Source organism: Carcharodon carcharias, chromosome 1 (assembly GCF_017639515.1).
Source record: "Carcharodon carcharias isolate sCarCar2 chromosome 1, sCarCar2.pri, whole genome shotgun sequence".
NCBI lineage: Eukaryota > Metazoa > Chordata > Chondrichthyes > Lamniformes > Lamnidae > Carcharodon > Carcharodon carcharias.
The window spans coordinates 50,309,070-50,325,423 of NC_054467.1; the positions used below are offsets into that span (position 1 = coordinate 50,309,070).

General features: G+C 43.2%; 1 protein-coding gene across 1 annotated transcript in view; it reads left to right on the forward strand.

Moving 5' to 3' along the window:
* The window catches only part of pdgfc (platelet derived growth factor c), a 443,053-nt gene that overhangs the window by 352,507 nt on the left and 74,192 nt on the right, over positions 1–16,354 (forward strand). The window contains exon 4 of the mRNA XM_041187762.1: positions 9,024–9,225. Within this exon, the coding sequence (XP_041043696.1) occupies positions 9,024–9,225 (202 nt within the window). The remainder of the gene's footprint in view (positions 1–9,023; positions 9,226–16,354) is intronic.

Sequence of the window (16,354 nt, forward strand, 5' to 3'; positions counted from 1 at the left end):
TGACATTGTCACATGAGTTGGGACATGACCATAACTTTTTTTAAAACTTTAATTAAATTTTTCAAGACCTACATGAAACCTCATCCCACCCTTGGATGAGGTTTCATGCTTTTTCTGAAGCCCGCCAGTGCTCCTGGCCTGCCCACCAACCTTAAGGTTAGACGGGCTGGTCCATTAATTTGTTTAATGACTCTGTCAATGGTCTCAATTGGCCATTGTCAGGTCGGTGGGTGCACAGCTGATTTTGCTGAGCCCCCGCCTACCTGAAAATTCAAGCGGGGGCAGTGACATCGGGAGTTCCTCCCGACGTCACCGTGCGTCATTTTATGTGTTGACTCTAAGTAAAGAGAGTCAACATAGTTTTCTGAAAGTGAAATTGTGTTTGACAAATTTATTAGAGTTCTTTGAGGGTGTAACAGGCAGGGTTATTAAAAGGCAACCAGTAGATGTAGTGTAATTGGAAATGTAAAAGGCATTCAACGACGTGCCACATAAAAGGTTACTATACAGATGGCTCATAGTGTTAGGGATCCAGACTCAAAGTGCAATGGTGTATTCCTTCGCAGGCTGTAGTGATGCTGGATAATTCACTTTTCCAGTGGAGTTTACTTTGTGATGAGTCAGTCCTGTAGGCGATGGTACAGAAGTTCCTGTCGAAAAAGTGAAGATGGGGGCCAGGCACTCAAACCTGGACAGAGTCCCTTTTTCCCTTTTTTTTGTTCTGCTGCTTACAAATGTTAAAATGGCAGACTGAGCTTTGCCGGTCCACAAGGCAATATTACTGGTTCCACCAGCTAGGAGCTCATGCCACATGACTCCCACCTCTCTACACCACCTATGACAAAGACCGTGTATTCCTCGTCTGGGTCCCCAAGATGATTAAATGTCCCAGCCATTAAGAATTGAAAGGAACGTTGCAAGGCTCCTTGTCCTAGCAGACTAGTAGACTCTGGTTGGCCAGCCTGGATTTTGAAATGCAGATGATCTTTGTATAGTTCTCTTTGAATTTGGTCTCTGCAGCCGACAGGTGGGTTATTAAGTTCTCTTCAGAGATAACGAGATATAAGCTTCTTCAAAACTGCCAAATAGCAAGTTTTGTTCAGGGCTGCAGACAGACATAGCTTCAGCCATTTTAAAAGGTTATTGTACAGTTTTTTTTTTTAATTTTAGAAATTAGCCATGAGGATATATATATAAAATATTCAGGCAAATGGAATGTTGGCTCCTATTGTAAAGAGGATGGATATAGAAGTGGGGAAGTTTTGTTACAACTGTACAGGACACTGGTGAAACCACATCTAGAGTACAGTATATAGTTTTGGTCTCTTTATTTAAGGATGGATATACTTGTATGGAGGCATTTCAGAGAAGGTTCACTATATAGATTTCTGGGATGAAAGGATTATCTTGTGAGCAGACATTGAGCAGGTTGAGCCTATATCTGAGGGGGCTTGACAGTGTAGATATTTCAAGAATATTTTCCATCATAGAGAAATCTAGAATGAGGGTACACAGTTTTAATATTTAAGATGGTGAGGAGGAGGAACTAATCTTTTCAATTCTCTACCCCAGCGACCAGTGGAGGCTCTGTCATTGAATATATTCAAAGTGCATTTAGACAGATTTATGATCTATAAGGGAGTCAAGGATTACGGACAGCAGAGCAGGAAAGTGGAGTTGAGGTCACAATCATATCAGCAGGATCTTAATGACTGGCAGATACTGCTTGAGGGTTGAATGGCCAACTCATGCTCCTGTTTCTTATGTTCTTATGTTAGCCCCAGGTCCCTCTTCTCCATGCTTTAGAATTGCACCCTTTATTTTATATTACCTCTCCTCATCCTTCCTACCAAAATGCACCACTTCACATTTGTCTGCATTAAATTTCATTTGTCATGTGTTTATCTGGTTGCACCAGCCTGTCTATGTCCTTCTCTTGATGTCTTCAATTATCCTCCTCACAGTTCACAATACTTCCAAGTTTTGTTCCATCTGCAGCTTTGGAAATTGTTCTCTGCACACCCAAGTTAGATCATTAATATTGACCAAGTAAAGTTGAGGCCCTATCACCAATTGCTGGGGCACTATATACCTTCCTCCAATCTGGATAAACAACCGTTCACTACTACATGCCTTTTCAGTCAACTTTGTGCCCAAGCTGCTACTGTCCCTTTAACTCCATGGGCTTTGCTGATGAACCTACTATGTGGCACATTATCAAATGCCTTTTGAAAGTCCATATATACCACATCAACCAGATTACACTCATCAACCCTCTCTGTTAGTTCATTGAAAAGCCCAGTCAAATTAGGTAAACACAACATGCCCTTAACAAATCTATGTTGGTTTTCCTTAATTTGTCTGAGTGACACTTGTGCATTGTTTTCTAGAACAAAATATTTGACCCCTTCATAATGGGAAACTGGTGGCAGAATGAGAGGGCAATGCAGTTTTTCTGTTTTGAAAGTTTCCCTCTAGGCTGCATTTGTTGCCAATGCTGCGCATGTGCAGTTCTAAGTGTTTTACTCCGTTATGTTATTGCGAGTGACAGAGTAGGCAGTGGCCAGGAGCGGAGATGCTTATCAAACAGTTATTGGAGCGGCAGGATAGTATTTTACAACTACTGCTTCTTGAGCTAGTTTCCTCACTTTAGGAACTTACCCAGAGTTACATAAAATGTTCTGGTAGCCCGTTAGTGGCACTCTCAAAACATTTAAAATCGAATGGTGGAAAGGGGAGATGTGTGTACGGATGTAAGTGCGCAACCAGAATTCTCCTCATGATCCTGAAAACTGTATTGGCAGCAAGACAATAAAATCTGGCTCTGCAGGTTAGAATCAGCTCATAATTAAGGTCACAGGCTATTAGATGCCACATAAACACAGGCAATGAATGGGAGGGATATGGAAATAACCCCCTAATGTCTAGGGCAGAATTTTCATCTCGGTGGATGGGTGCGCGCCTAACCTGCTCGAGCGTGAAGTGATGCGCGTTGACATCGGGCGAGTGTCTCGGCATCAACACACACTCATGCGATACTTCAGTCGGCAGGCACACACAGGAGACAGCCGCACCTGTCATTAATTAAGAGGCCAGTTAAGGCCCTTGACAGCCCAATTGTTGGCAGTTTAACATTGCTCATGTGATTTCTCGGCTGTTGCACGGTCAAGACGAGCAGCCCTCAATTTTCAAAAGCTCATCCACAGGCAGATAAGGGTCAGTAGCATTGTCAACGTCAGTAATGAGGAGTTTTGGAGATTGTCCGCTGCTGGTTGCTTATTTGAATTGGACAGCATCATCTCGGTTCACAGCTTCATTCTGAGCATTTCTAAGCTTCATTTCAGGACTCAATGTTGTCTTCCAGGCCCCTGGAGGATTCAGACTATGTGGGCCCTTCCAGGTATCAGACAACCTTCTATTACCCTGGTAAGGGGACTGTGGTCCCTGCTGGAGGCACCTGCTCCTCTGAGGAAGAGAGGGGCAGAAGGGAGAGGGGGCAAGGTGTCCCAATGCAGCTTCCAGGGGAGGGACCTGTGGGAGGAGAGCCACAGGCACAAGGGGCACAGGGCCAGCAGGAAGTCCTAGGCAGAAGGAGCACTATCCTACTGCCAGGGTTTACAGGCAGCGATGCAACTACCTAACTATGTTTGAGGTGCAGTGCTGAAGGAGGCTCCAACTCTCAAGGGAGACACTGACCTCCATCTGTCAGATGATCGGCCCTGAGATCAGCGCCAGTGTGGGTGGATCCCCATGCCAGTGTCTCTGAAGGTCACAGCGGCCCTCAACATCTATGCCTCTGGCTCTTTCCAGAAGTCAGTGGGGAATCTGTGTGGAGTCTCCCAATCAGCTGTCCACAGTTATGTCAAGCTGGTGGCAGATGCTCTGTTCAAGCGTGCATTGATTTTCATTCATTTCCGCACGGATGAGGCCAGCCAGATTGAGTGAGCCAGAGGCTTTGCAGCGATTGCTTGGTTCCCCCGCATCCAGAGTGCCACCAACTGCACACATGTGGCCAGCAAGGCATCAGCGGGTGAGCCGGGTGCCTTCGTCAATAGGAAGGGATTCCACTCCTGAACATGTAGATAGTGTGTGATCACAGGATCCAGATTCTGCAAGTCTGTGCAAGGTACCCTGGCAGCTCCCATGATGCATACATCCTGAGACACTCCCAGGTACCGAGGTCTTCATTGCTCCAGCCCGAATGGATGGATGGCTGCTGTTGAAAAGGTGACTCATGACGCCTCTCCACCACCCAAGAACAGAAGCAGAACAAGGGTACAACAGGAGCCATGCCTCTCCACAAGGGCAGTGGTCAAGAGAACCATAGCTCTTCTCAAGATGCACTTCTGATGCCTGGACCATTCAGGGGGCGCACTGCAATACCTCCCCAGAGTGGGTGTCACTGAAAGTGGTTGCATGCTGCGCTCTCCACAACCTGACACTGGCAAGGGGGACCCAGTGGAGGAAGAGGATTTTGACACAACTCCACAGGTAACAGATGATGAGTTCAGTAGTGAGTCCGAGGATGAGCACAGTGAGGAGAACACAGGGCTTGGAGCCAGATCTGGGTAACCTCCAGGGAGGCAGGTACACCATGGATGCATTGATCCAATGCTCCTTCAGCTAGGCTACCAAATAATAACTACTACCTCATGCCAGGGCTGCTGCCTCCATCCTAGATCCCAGAAAGGAGCATCTCCTTGGCCACCAAAATACACTCAGTGCCTGTGCAATAAAGTTTCAAGAGACCCATGTCCAGCATTAAATACTGACCTACTCTGCACTTAGAGAACAAATGAAGCATACCCAGGCCAATAACACAAAATCAAATGTCATTTAATGTTGGAACTCTCAGATTCTTGAACTGAACAATGACCGGTGTTGGTAGTCATCTTGAGTTGGCAGGAGACATGGTCTTCCCTAAAACTCAGCATTCATAAGGCAATATGGCAATCCCTTACAGACAGTGTTCTTAGTTCAAGACCACAGAAAATTCCACTCAGTCAATGTGTAGATATGTAGTCAGTGGCCTGCAACACAGATGAATGAATATTTCCCAGGGAGAAGCCCTGAATTCTTCATTTTAAGATATTCATCTATGCATGAAATTATTTGAAGGAGAAAATGGAATAGAAGAATGCTCCTAAAACAAACCACTGCGATAGCCATGGGCGGCCACTGAGCAAAGATACAATGAGATGTGAGCAGCCATCAGGATCACTGTTGAGCATCCTAGGAGCATCGTCCTGGCATCAAGGAGCTTAACCAGTGGTTCTTAAAGGAAATGTTGCTGGCTATTCCAAAACTGAGTTATATATTTGTGGAGCCAGGAGAAGGATCACTGTTAGCTGAGGGTTGTCTCTGTCCATGTTCACCTCCTCCCTAGGAATGCATGTTGGGATTTGAGCCACCTGCGCTTACTTGAGAAGAAAACCTGGAGAAATTACATAAATGGCTAAATATGCTTCCTCTCATGTTTCTGCTCATCAGGATGCTGAGACCCATGCAGAAATTCCAGGCACAGCTTTTTTAATAGAACAACAAAGAAACCCTTTGTTTATTATATTTATTTATATGAAACATTTTTGTAACATGTTTGATTGTACATCAGAGATCTTTTTAGTAGTAGATAGTAGACTTAAAACATTAGCTACTCAGTTCAAATTCCATAATCTCCGTGTTAAAGAGACTTAGATTGCACTTGTACATGTCAAATTTTAAAGTAGGCTCAAGAAATACTTTGGATTATATATTTCATATAAATTTAACTCTGTTTATGATCCAAAAGGTTGTTGAAATTATGCGATTATTCACATAATTAATGGAAAAATTCACTGTTAGACATATCTCCTTTGTAAGAAGAATCACTGTTTTAATATATGATGTTTAACCAGTTACAGCATTCAGCCAGATTGGGCCAAAGTTGAATCTTGTTCAAACATTGGGAGCTGAAGTTTGTCTTCAGAGATAGTATGAGAGAACGACAGTGAATTAGCAGTGTTTGTGGCACCATGCTTGAATTTCTTTTCCATTGAAATCAGTAGAAATTTCTGAAGTATTGTCACCCAGGCAAGAAGAGACCTAAGTGTGAGGATGCTTTCAGGATTGTAACATCTGAGCCAGGGAGTAAAAGTCACCCATGATCAAGAGTTTGGGATGTATTTTAGGAAAACCAGATTTGAGGTTCTTTGAGGCCTGATGCATCAATTTTTATTATTTTTGTCAATTTGTATTATTGATATTGCTCTTGTGAAGCACCTTGGGATATTATTTCTACATTAATAGTGCTATATAAATGCAAGCTGTTATTATTATTGAGAAAGCAAGTTGAAGGATTTAGCCCACCACTGTGGCTGAAGAAAAGATAGATGAGGCAAATCTAAGGTAAACCTGGATATCAAAGTTAGGTTTTAAATGCATAAATGCTGTAAGAGGATGAGATAAGTGCCTGGAATAGGTTCATATCTCCCTTAGTCCTCCTTTCCTCCTACAATGTCAGAAAGGGCCAAATTTTCACTCAGCTGCGGAGGCAGGACTGGAGATGGACAAGCCCGTAATTTCCCGCTACGGGTCAGCATGCTAGTCTTTCACCATGGTCCCACCTCTGGTCAGTTCTCAAGGAAGCAAGATCGCATTGGGGGCGGTGAGATGGGGGGCACAGGGAGGGGGGAGGTGGCCCAGGGGTGGGGGCGGGTTGGTGCTGATGCACACAAGCTGCCCTGTGGAGAGTTTCCCTCTCCATAACGATAGCCTGAAGCTGTGTCATTTTTAATTTTACATTTGTAGAAGTCTTTTCAGAGACCACTTCCATGTTGGGGGGCCCACACTGTCCCTTACATGCATCAGCAGCATCCACTTCTCCTGATGAACCTGCCTGCTGTGCACAGCTTTGGGCCCACTGGGCCTCCCGCTTCAGGAACCCACCCAGTGATTGGATGCTGAACACCAAGGTAGCCTCTTAATTAACGACCTCCTGGAAAATTATGACCTTGTGCAGCCAGCCAACAGAATTGGGGTCGGCACATACTTTTGGTCCCAACAGCAGAAAAAATTCATAGGTGGTAAGATTCTGGCTGAAGACAGCAGAGCAGCCATGCTGTCCACCCAATGCTGGCTTCAGAAACTCAAACTATTTTTGGTTCAGGTCTTAGTGATTGGTGTCAGTGAGCTGTGGCCAACCTGTGGTGGCTCTGCAGTTGTGAGAAGGTGGGAAATCATTTGGCTTCCAGGCTTTTATGGCCAACAGGTCAGATCTTGTTTGTAGAGCTAACCCTGGGATCGGGGCAACTTTTGAACGGGCTGGCAATAAGTCAGAGATTTTTGTGGAGAGGAATGTTTGTACCTATACTCGCCCTGCCTTGCTAAAAATTGATCTAAAATTTCCCGAACTATTTTTCAAATGACCTCAAGCTATCTGTACAATTGAACAGAGCAATTGCAATAGAGATCCTATAACTGGCAAAGAAGCCCGATATTGATTCTTTCGTAGCCTGTTTCAGAGTATGAGAATATGTGGTGAGGCTTGATTTCAACACAGTGAAGATGGCAGGAGATGGAGGAATTTGTGGAATGTTATTTTTTAAAAGCCTAGAGAAGCAAGAGAGGAAAACTCAGAGAAACATAGCAGTTCCAATTAAAATAAAGAGATAAAAAAGATTGCAACAGAGAGATGAGTTGGAAACTGGAGGTGAGAAGGAGATTACTTATTAGGCAATATGCTTTTTTTGAGCGGGAATATAAATTATCACCTTCAACAGAACCATAGCAATACAAGAAATTGGCTGTTATTTGTTAGGTGGGAGCGATGGGGAGGTGGGGAGATGTGGGAAGAAGGCAGCGGGGAATAGAAATTAGGGGCAGAATTTTACGGCCACATCGCGGCAGGAGGGTGGGGTGAGGGTGGTTGGTGGGGCCATAAAATGCAGTGAGCCATTCAAAAGTCCATTGACTTCGTTGGGACCATAAAATCCCGCTGGTGTAAAATTCCGTCCCAGGTCTTAAAATATAATTGATCTTCGAAACAGACTTTCACTAGGTTATGCTATTTTCCCAAGTACATGAGATCAAGGAATTTCAAGTGCAAATTACGTTTAGCAGAAATTGAGTTTCCATGATCTTTTGCACTAGTAAATATCATTGTGGAAATGACCTGGCACACACAATTCGGTGTGCTGCAGATCAAATTAATCACCATGGCAAGTTCTTCTTAATTGCGCCTATTTTCAGCCCGTAGAGGAGGCCCTTAAAATTAAGGCTGGAATTTTACGGCCCCGTCATGACGGGGATGGGACCATAAGATATGATGAGCCATTCTAAACTCCATTGACTTCAGCAGTGGCATAAAATCCCACCCCAAGCATTTTTTTCGGTGCAAGGACACTAGTAGGCACCTTTTAAGAACTTTAAATATTGAAAATATTTATTTTACCAAGAACCTGACTACTGTCCACCAATGAAACTAATAAATGCATCTAAAATGTAGGTTTTTAAGCATTTTTTTTAAATGCTGGACTAGGTGCTCTTATTTAAAATACTCCTTTTTTGATAAACCTATTTCCAGCCACAAACTGCACCAGCTTACTCTTAAATATATTGAATATTTTAATACAAGAAAAATAAATATGTTCTCAATCACTGCCCTCTGAGCTGAATCACGAAAAATTTTACATTTGTGATTATGCAAATGAGTTTGAACAGAAACTTAAACCCCAGCACAAGTAGTGAGAGTTTCTGGGTTGTTTCCAAAGTGGAAATGCTTGCTCAACAACAATCAGAATTATTAGCAGATTGTTAGACGATGGGAACACTCTAGTTCAGTGGATTGTACTTGATTTGACTTGACTAAAGAGGTCTTGAAATTTAATTCAATTATCTTAAGTTTTCCATCAATTTGTTGACCATTCCATTGTAAAACCACAAATCCATGTAATCTATACTTTTAAAATCTTCTTATTTTGTCAATAACAAACTAAAATAACAACCATATAGCTCTAATCATTGTCTTCAATTTTTTTTTATTACAGGCCCATTTTGAAAGCCCAACAGCCATGCCACCATCTCCTCTATCTTTGGATGGCTTAAATGAGGCCCTCTCAAGCTTTGATACAATAGAAGAGCTGATCAAGTACTTAGAACCAGAGAGGTGGCAAGTGGATTTGGATGACTTGTACAAACCAACCTGGCAGATGCTCGGAAAGGCTTTTGTTCATGGTAGAAAATCTAGAGGCAAGTGTTCTCTTTTATTTTCTATCTTACTAATTGTTATCTTAATATTCTTATATGTGAAACCGTGCTACTTAAGCAAGAGTTATTCCAAAGGGCCTTTTTCCTAATTTTGATCTAAGTAGAAGCTCTATGAAATTGATTAAACATATTTCACATTTTTAAAATCTAGTGAACATTTTAAATTGATGTAAGGCTCTTCTAATGGGTTGAATAGTGACTCATGTTGCTTGTCTCTTTCAAAGTCGCATTTATCAATTTTTAAATGAGGCTCATGCCTTCAAATAACTCCACTTGGCATTTGCTGTACAGGTTCATTGGAGTTTGCATATCTAAATATGAGCTCCAAAAACAATAGATGCCACAAAATATGGACAAGTAACCCAACTTCTGTGAACAGTTTCTGAAGAGAGTGACTATTACAAACTCAGTTATTACTTCATGGATGTAGCAATCTATCTGGTAATCAGCAAAGCAGAGCAACATATTACAATGCAGAAATAACAGAGAATGCTCAAAATACTCAGTAGGTTGGGCAGCATCTGTGGAGAGAGAAACAGAATTAACAGACTGATGAGGTGGTAACTCGAGTCAGGGAATTTCCCAACTCGCCAGACCAGCCTTGGTAAGACGCACCCCAAATCCCAAAATTTTCGATCCGGGGTTTGAGTCCGGCTCACTGACCTTCGGAAGCAGAACATAGGTGGACGGGTGAGTGCCGAGCGGACGGGTTAGAAGACCTATCTTGGTCCTCTGGAACTTTTTCCCAGTTGTTTTAGAAGATTTTATGCTGCTAGCCTTCACCCCTCATACACCCTCCCCTCCTCTACTCAGCCAACATGGCCTCTCATACCCTCCATACTAACTTCAAAGTCACTCACCCATTATACACCTCAGGAGCCATGTGAATCTGAATTAAAATAATCTTGTAAAAACCTAATCTAGCTGTCACTATACAGACTTGATTGTGGAAAAATCCCATTCTTGAAAGCATCAAAGCTTTTAAATCTCTTCAAGTGTTTAATCTCAGAAAAACATCAGATCATGACAGTAAAATAGACCTTCAAGAGCGTTTACAGCTATTCCATAAATTTGTGACTCCCATACTGCAGGTTAAGGCCCTTGTAGCAGCCAAAATGTTGTCCCTTTGAACTCAGCATTAAGTTTGAATGGCCCTGCTGAGTTTGAGTTTCCTCCTGTGTGGCTCACGCCCTTTCTCCTACCAACAAAATTGGGATCTGTTGGAAATGGGGGCCGGTCTACTGCATTGGGTCCTGCCTGCCATTTTTAAAGTTCTGTGGCATCTTCCTGACTCCCCGAAAACCTGGCCTAACATTTCGGGTCAATAGCCTTTAGTCAGAACTGATAAAAGTTAATAATGTAGCATGTTTTAAGCCCAGACACTGAAGCAAAGTGAACTTTGGCCTCACTTAGTAGACAGCAAGGATCAGGAATGACTTGCAAATGGCCTGATAATTAGCAGGTGCCTGTCTCCAGCTTCCAGGCTCAGAAAGGCAACAAGAAAAGGAGACAAGAAGTGGGGCCTGCCAGCAGGCAGGCTGTTGCCATTCCCAAGTCTGCTACATTGCATTGCTGAGCCTGAAGCCTGGAAGCAGGCAGCTGCTGCTGAAACAAGGGTGGAGGGTGGTCTGGCATTGTTCATATTGCGATCCAGAATGTAGTAGTAATGCATTTTTCTATCTAATATTGTGTTATGCTGCTTATCCAGCTAATTGTAAATAGTTTCTGGATTTTGCTGTTTACCAAGTGAGATATCAGATCCACATTTGTGATTATTCTGTTTGTGAGGAGGAGCGTAAGGGGCATCATTTGGGTGGTTGGCGGGGGGGGGGGGGGGGGGGGTGGTGGTGGACAGGAGATGAAAGGGGGAGATAGAAAATGTTTTTTTTAAATTGATGTGGCTGCAGAATGACACATCTGGTAATACAAGGTTAGGACCACCTCAATCCTGAGTGGTGGGCTCAATAACCCTGTAGCTAAGTCATGGGTAGAAAATTAATGGCTGAAATGAATGGGTGAACACCACTGAGATCCAGAGACCATTGAAAATTTGCACTTTTTGTTTTCCATTCCCCGTTGTAATGAATGTCTATGCCTTAATCTTGTCGCCTTGACCTTGGTCCCTGCATTCTGAATTAAAGAATTTAATTAAAGAAAACGAATCCTATAGCCCTCCAAAGTAACCAACCCACTAATTAGCATATAAAATCTTATTCTATGGTAGAGGGGAAAGGGATGGGAACAGAAGTGTGGCAAATGAAATGGGCATAGTCAACCAAGTTGGGAAGAGGGGAATCTATGGCTGAAGGAAAAGGGAGATATATTGTAATTAAGTGCTGATATAGAAGGTTGCATTGTCCAAACAGATGCAACAGAGATGGGGATGGAAAAACTGGGAGAATAGATTAAGTCCTTACAGGAAGAAGGTATGAGGAAGTGTAGCCACAGAGTTGTAGGAGTGAGTGTGCTTATAGCTGATATTGGCTGATAATAGCCTAAAACCTTTCCCCAGAAATAGAGATGAGTAGTCAAGTTGAGAAAGGGAAGGGAAGAGTAGCAGATGGGCCATGAGAAGGTGAGGGAAGAGTGGAAGTTGAAAGCAAATTTGAGGAATTTTCCAGTTCAAGGCTTTAACAAGAATTGGCACTGATACAGTCATCAATATATTGGAAAAAGAGGTGAGGGAGAGGGATCTAAGTAGAAATGCAACAAAAAATGTTCCACATATCCCACAAAAAGACAGACATAACAATGAGACATATGGGTTCCCATAGCAACACCTTTTATTTGGAGGAACTAGTGGAGATAAAGAAGAGGTTCACTATAATGTTGTAAAATATAACACAGAGATAGAACTGTTTGTTTTCAATGCAATCTTGAATAAAATGAATGCTTACAAAAGGACACAGAACTGGAAATATGTAAAGATTGAATACTGTATTTGAACTAACAATCTCGATGACCTCTCAAATAAATATTTGTACATCTGCGAGTGCAGCAGCATAGTGGCTATGTTACTATGTTTAATCCATTGGCCTAGAGAGCATCTGTAGAAATCCCATGATGGCAATTTGAGAATCTGAATTCGGCATTTAAAAATTTGGAAATACAAAACTACATAACTATAAAAAGTGGCCATCGTCACAAAAACCCAACTGCTTCATTAATGTTTTTTTGGTAAAGAAACTTGCTGGTCTGACTCTGTGGGTCCTATATGTGATTCTGTTTGCACATGAACATAGCTAACACTTAGTGAGCCACTTACTTGTATCTGAAGCACTATTAAATAAATGACAACCTTGCTGGTGACACCCACCAGCTAAGAATGAATTAAGATGAAGACATCAGCTTCCCTCATCCTCTCATGGCCCATCTACTACTCTTCCTTTCTCTTCCTCAACTTGACTACTCATCTCCATTTCTGGAGAAAGGGGTTAACCATAAGCAAAATGAGGCAAAATTCATGTTAGAAAATTGAAAAAGCAAGGATATAGGAAGAAGTATGACTGCTCTTTCAAAGAGCTAGCACCAGCTCAAGGGGACAAATGACCTCCTTCTGTGCTGTAAGTTTCTGTGATTCCGTGGTAATACCAATAATGTACAAAACATATTACAACCCAGGTTTCTGACACCATCACACGTTAGCCTAAACAGGTTGGATAGTTACTTTTTAGCCAGAAAATGGTAAAACTACTCAATCGAGGTCTACACACAAACAATTGAAAGCTATAGTGTGAAATCATCCCAGATTTGCACAAAGTGCAGTAGTAAGTGGAAAAAAAGTCATTTTATCCACCATCCACAATGGCGGATTTTCAGGCCGTATCATCCCATTCCCACCTCATTAATTATGCAGCCACACGAAACACACCGTCTTGCTGGCCTCTGATTTGCCCGCCACACCATTACCTCACTGCTTCCTCACGCAGGGCGCCATATTTAAACTGCAGCTGCGTGCACACTTCTCAATGCTTGCAGCCCAGGACTGCTCCGGTGAAGACATGGCCCCAAAAGCCAAGAAGAATGCAGCACCCCAATGGAACACCTTTTGGATGCTGTGGAGGCCTGCCGCGATATCCTCTACCCCTGCTCTGGCCGCAGGTGGCTCACAGCCTCACCATTCCGTCTTGGGAGCTGGTGGCAGAGGTGGCCAGTGCCAATGCTTTTGACAAGAGGTTGGCCATCCAGTACAGAAAAAGGATGAATGATCTCATCCATGATGCCAGGGTAAGGCAACCATCTTATCACTCTAAACTCACACACTCACAAGGCCATCACACATTCACTGGCATTTCACTCACATCCAGCTCAAGGGACATCACCACTCACTCTCTCACACCCACCCTCACTTTACCATTTGGCCTCATCTCCTCTGGAGATTGCCTCCTCAGCCCTCACCATCTTGAGGCCACTTACACAGATCAACATGTGCCCCCCACATACACCCTGGGATACACCCCCTTCCTCAGTACAGCCCTCACCCTGCAGCTTCTTGCTTTGCCTGAGGCCACTTTTCCCCCTTCCCCAAGCAAGCCCTAGCCCTGCAGCCATTGAAAAGCCACCCCCACCTTACAGCTGGTCTGGTAGGCATCTGCCTATGGGTCCCCCTAAAATTGATGTGGTGCTGTCTGCAAAGCCTGGCACTGATGATTGCGAGTGTTGCCCGAAGCAAGGTAGGCAAACAAACCAAAGTCCTGAGTGAAGTGCAGCCCGCCAGATGCACACCATTTATGTGAAACAGGTCAGTGTGCAATCGCACCGACGTGCCTGGATGTTCCAGCGAGGGGGCATGATTTCAGCGAGCTGGGCTTATAACGAGATGCTAAAGTATTGAAATTAGGTTCCTGAGGTGTGGCGGAAGGAAACAAGGCTTGCCATTGACGGTGGAGCAGACAATCACAAACTGGTTTCATGGCTGTCTCGCCATATTGTTGCCCCCCCCGCCTCTTGTCTGCCATGCCCGATGCCAATAGGGCCGGAAAATTCTGGCCATGACATGTTTATTTAAGATAAAAAGTATTCATCAAGAATACTTTTGGGCTGATGCTACAATTGTTCAGCAACTAGTTAAAATTCTGTCAGGGCCCATTTGTATCGCAGGAGTCCAATTTGCATTCATTAATGTGGCTTTCACCAGATTCCAACAGGAGCCTCTTCAGCTACAAAATCAGCAATGTTAAATTGCAGATTCTTGAGATCAGAATGTGAAATGGTGCTCCTTTTTAACTGTTCACCTGCTGCATTGCTGCTGATCAGGAAGAGTTACAATCCCCTTTACAGGACAGGCCTTGTTATGTGCATAAATTTAAGAAGGTTTAGTCTCTGATTTGCAAAGTTATTTAGTGACACACAATATGCTGCCAGATGATTTGATGAGTAAAACTGGGATTTACTTCACTGGATAGTTCAGCAGAAGTTCAGAATTTATATATGTTCTCATAATTAAACTTCTACCTTGAGAGAATGCCTGTAATGGATGAAAAAGTTATCTATCACATTTGCAAAAGGACCTTAATCATGGGCAAATTGGCTGCCTTCCTGCATGGAATGAGCAGCTGATCCATACGTCCTGCCAGCTGCTGGGTAACTACCATGGTCAATTACTTCCCTCTATTTCACCAGTTCCCCATTTCCACTTCTGCCACCCAAGGGCCAGTAAAATTCAGGCTGAAAACTTCTTGATCCAGATACCAACCATATTACATTCCTTACAGAAGATGGACTGGAAAGTATTCCATCTAGATGAGGCATGATTTCAAATTAGCAACTGGTTTATTTTACATTAAGGTACATGAATGAATAGTGCACCATTTCCACAGTGAGAACTTCCAATTTTCTATTTGACTCATTATGGAAAATTTATACAATATTTCTTCACTTTGATTGCGTCAATGGTGTTTCATTATAATGTCACTGATACAACAGGGAACGTATATCCTTTCAACATCGCGACACTCTAATACTTTGCATTTGTGTTGATTGTTCTAACTTTCTAGTCGGCTTTAATACAGTGAAAATAAATAGATCCCAGTTTTAGTTGGAATGAATTAATGGACCCAGCTCTGTTCACTTGAGGGTTTAATTGCAAACTTTACTGATTGAGCCTGCTAAAATTTTTATACATTGGAAATTGGTGCACTGAGTATGTAATGTAGTTCTGTTGCTCATACTCACATCAAATGTTCCCCAGGACTCTTGCGTAGAGAATCCCCAACTCCATCTTGCTGGTGTAACAGGCAGCTTTGTGTCTGGAGAACTGAGAGGGCAGGTGTAAGTGCAGCTTGACTCCATAAACATGGGATTAGTTTTCCATCTAAGCTATTCAAAGCTAGCTGCTCCAGGCTTCCTGTTGCTAACTACTAGGGCACAGCTCACCTACTTTGTTTGAGGGAGGAGAGCAATAGGGAGAACCCTTCCATTATATCAGTGTGATGGAGAGGGGAGGGGTGGTGGGGGCCCATCAAGCTGCCAATCAAACTCACAACTTTAGTAGAACACCTGTTCATTATGCAGCATCAGGAGCTTCCATAGCGCTGACAGAGCTAGGCCCCTGGCTGTATGAATGAAGTGGAATGACACCTGGCCTCTGAGATGTCGCAGGGAATCATTTTCTCACAATGGCATGAAATTGTTAAGATTCTGCACAACAATGCTACTTTTGTTCACTGTTGCTCCACTGGAATTCCCATTCAGCTGCAATTTATCACTTTCACATCTGTGGGAGAGCAGACATTAAGAGATGAGTAGTACCTTAAAAGCTCCTAAATATAAGTTCTACCAGCCTCTGAAAGGTGAAGCAGATGGTGGGAACCTCAATCTGGTTGGCAGTCTTTTGATCTTCTATCAAAGCTGCAAAAGCTAGTAACACATACTCCTGCTGCGAGAGCCTGTTGTGTGGCCATATGCTCAGAGGTAGAATATGGAGCGCTGATGCCATACCACAGGATACCATGCTTTCTGGAAGCCAAGTCCTCCATACAATGAGCCTTGGCCCAGTAACTTCTTAGCAGGTCATATAATACCTCATAAAACTGCTTGTCCAACACAGGCTTATTGTTGCCCCTGAAGTCATAGGACGGAATTTTCTGTGTCCGTTGGCAGCGGGTATGTT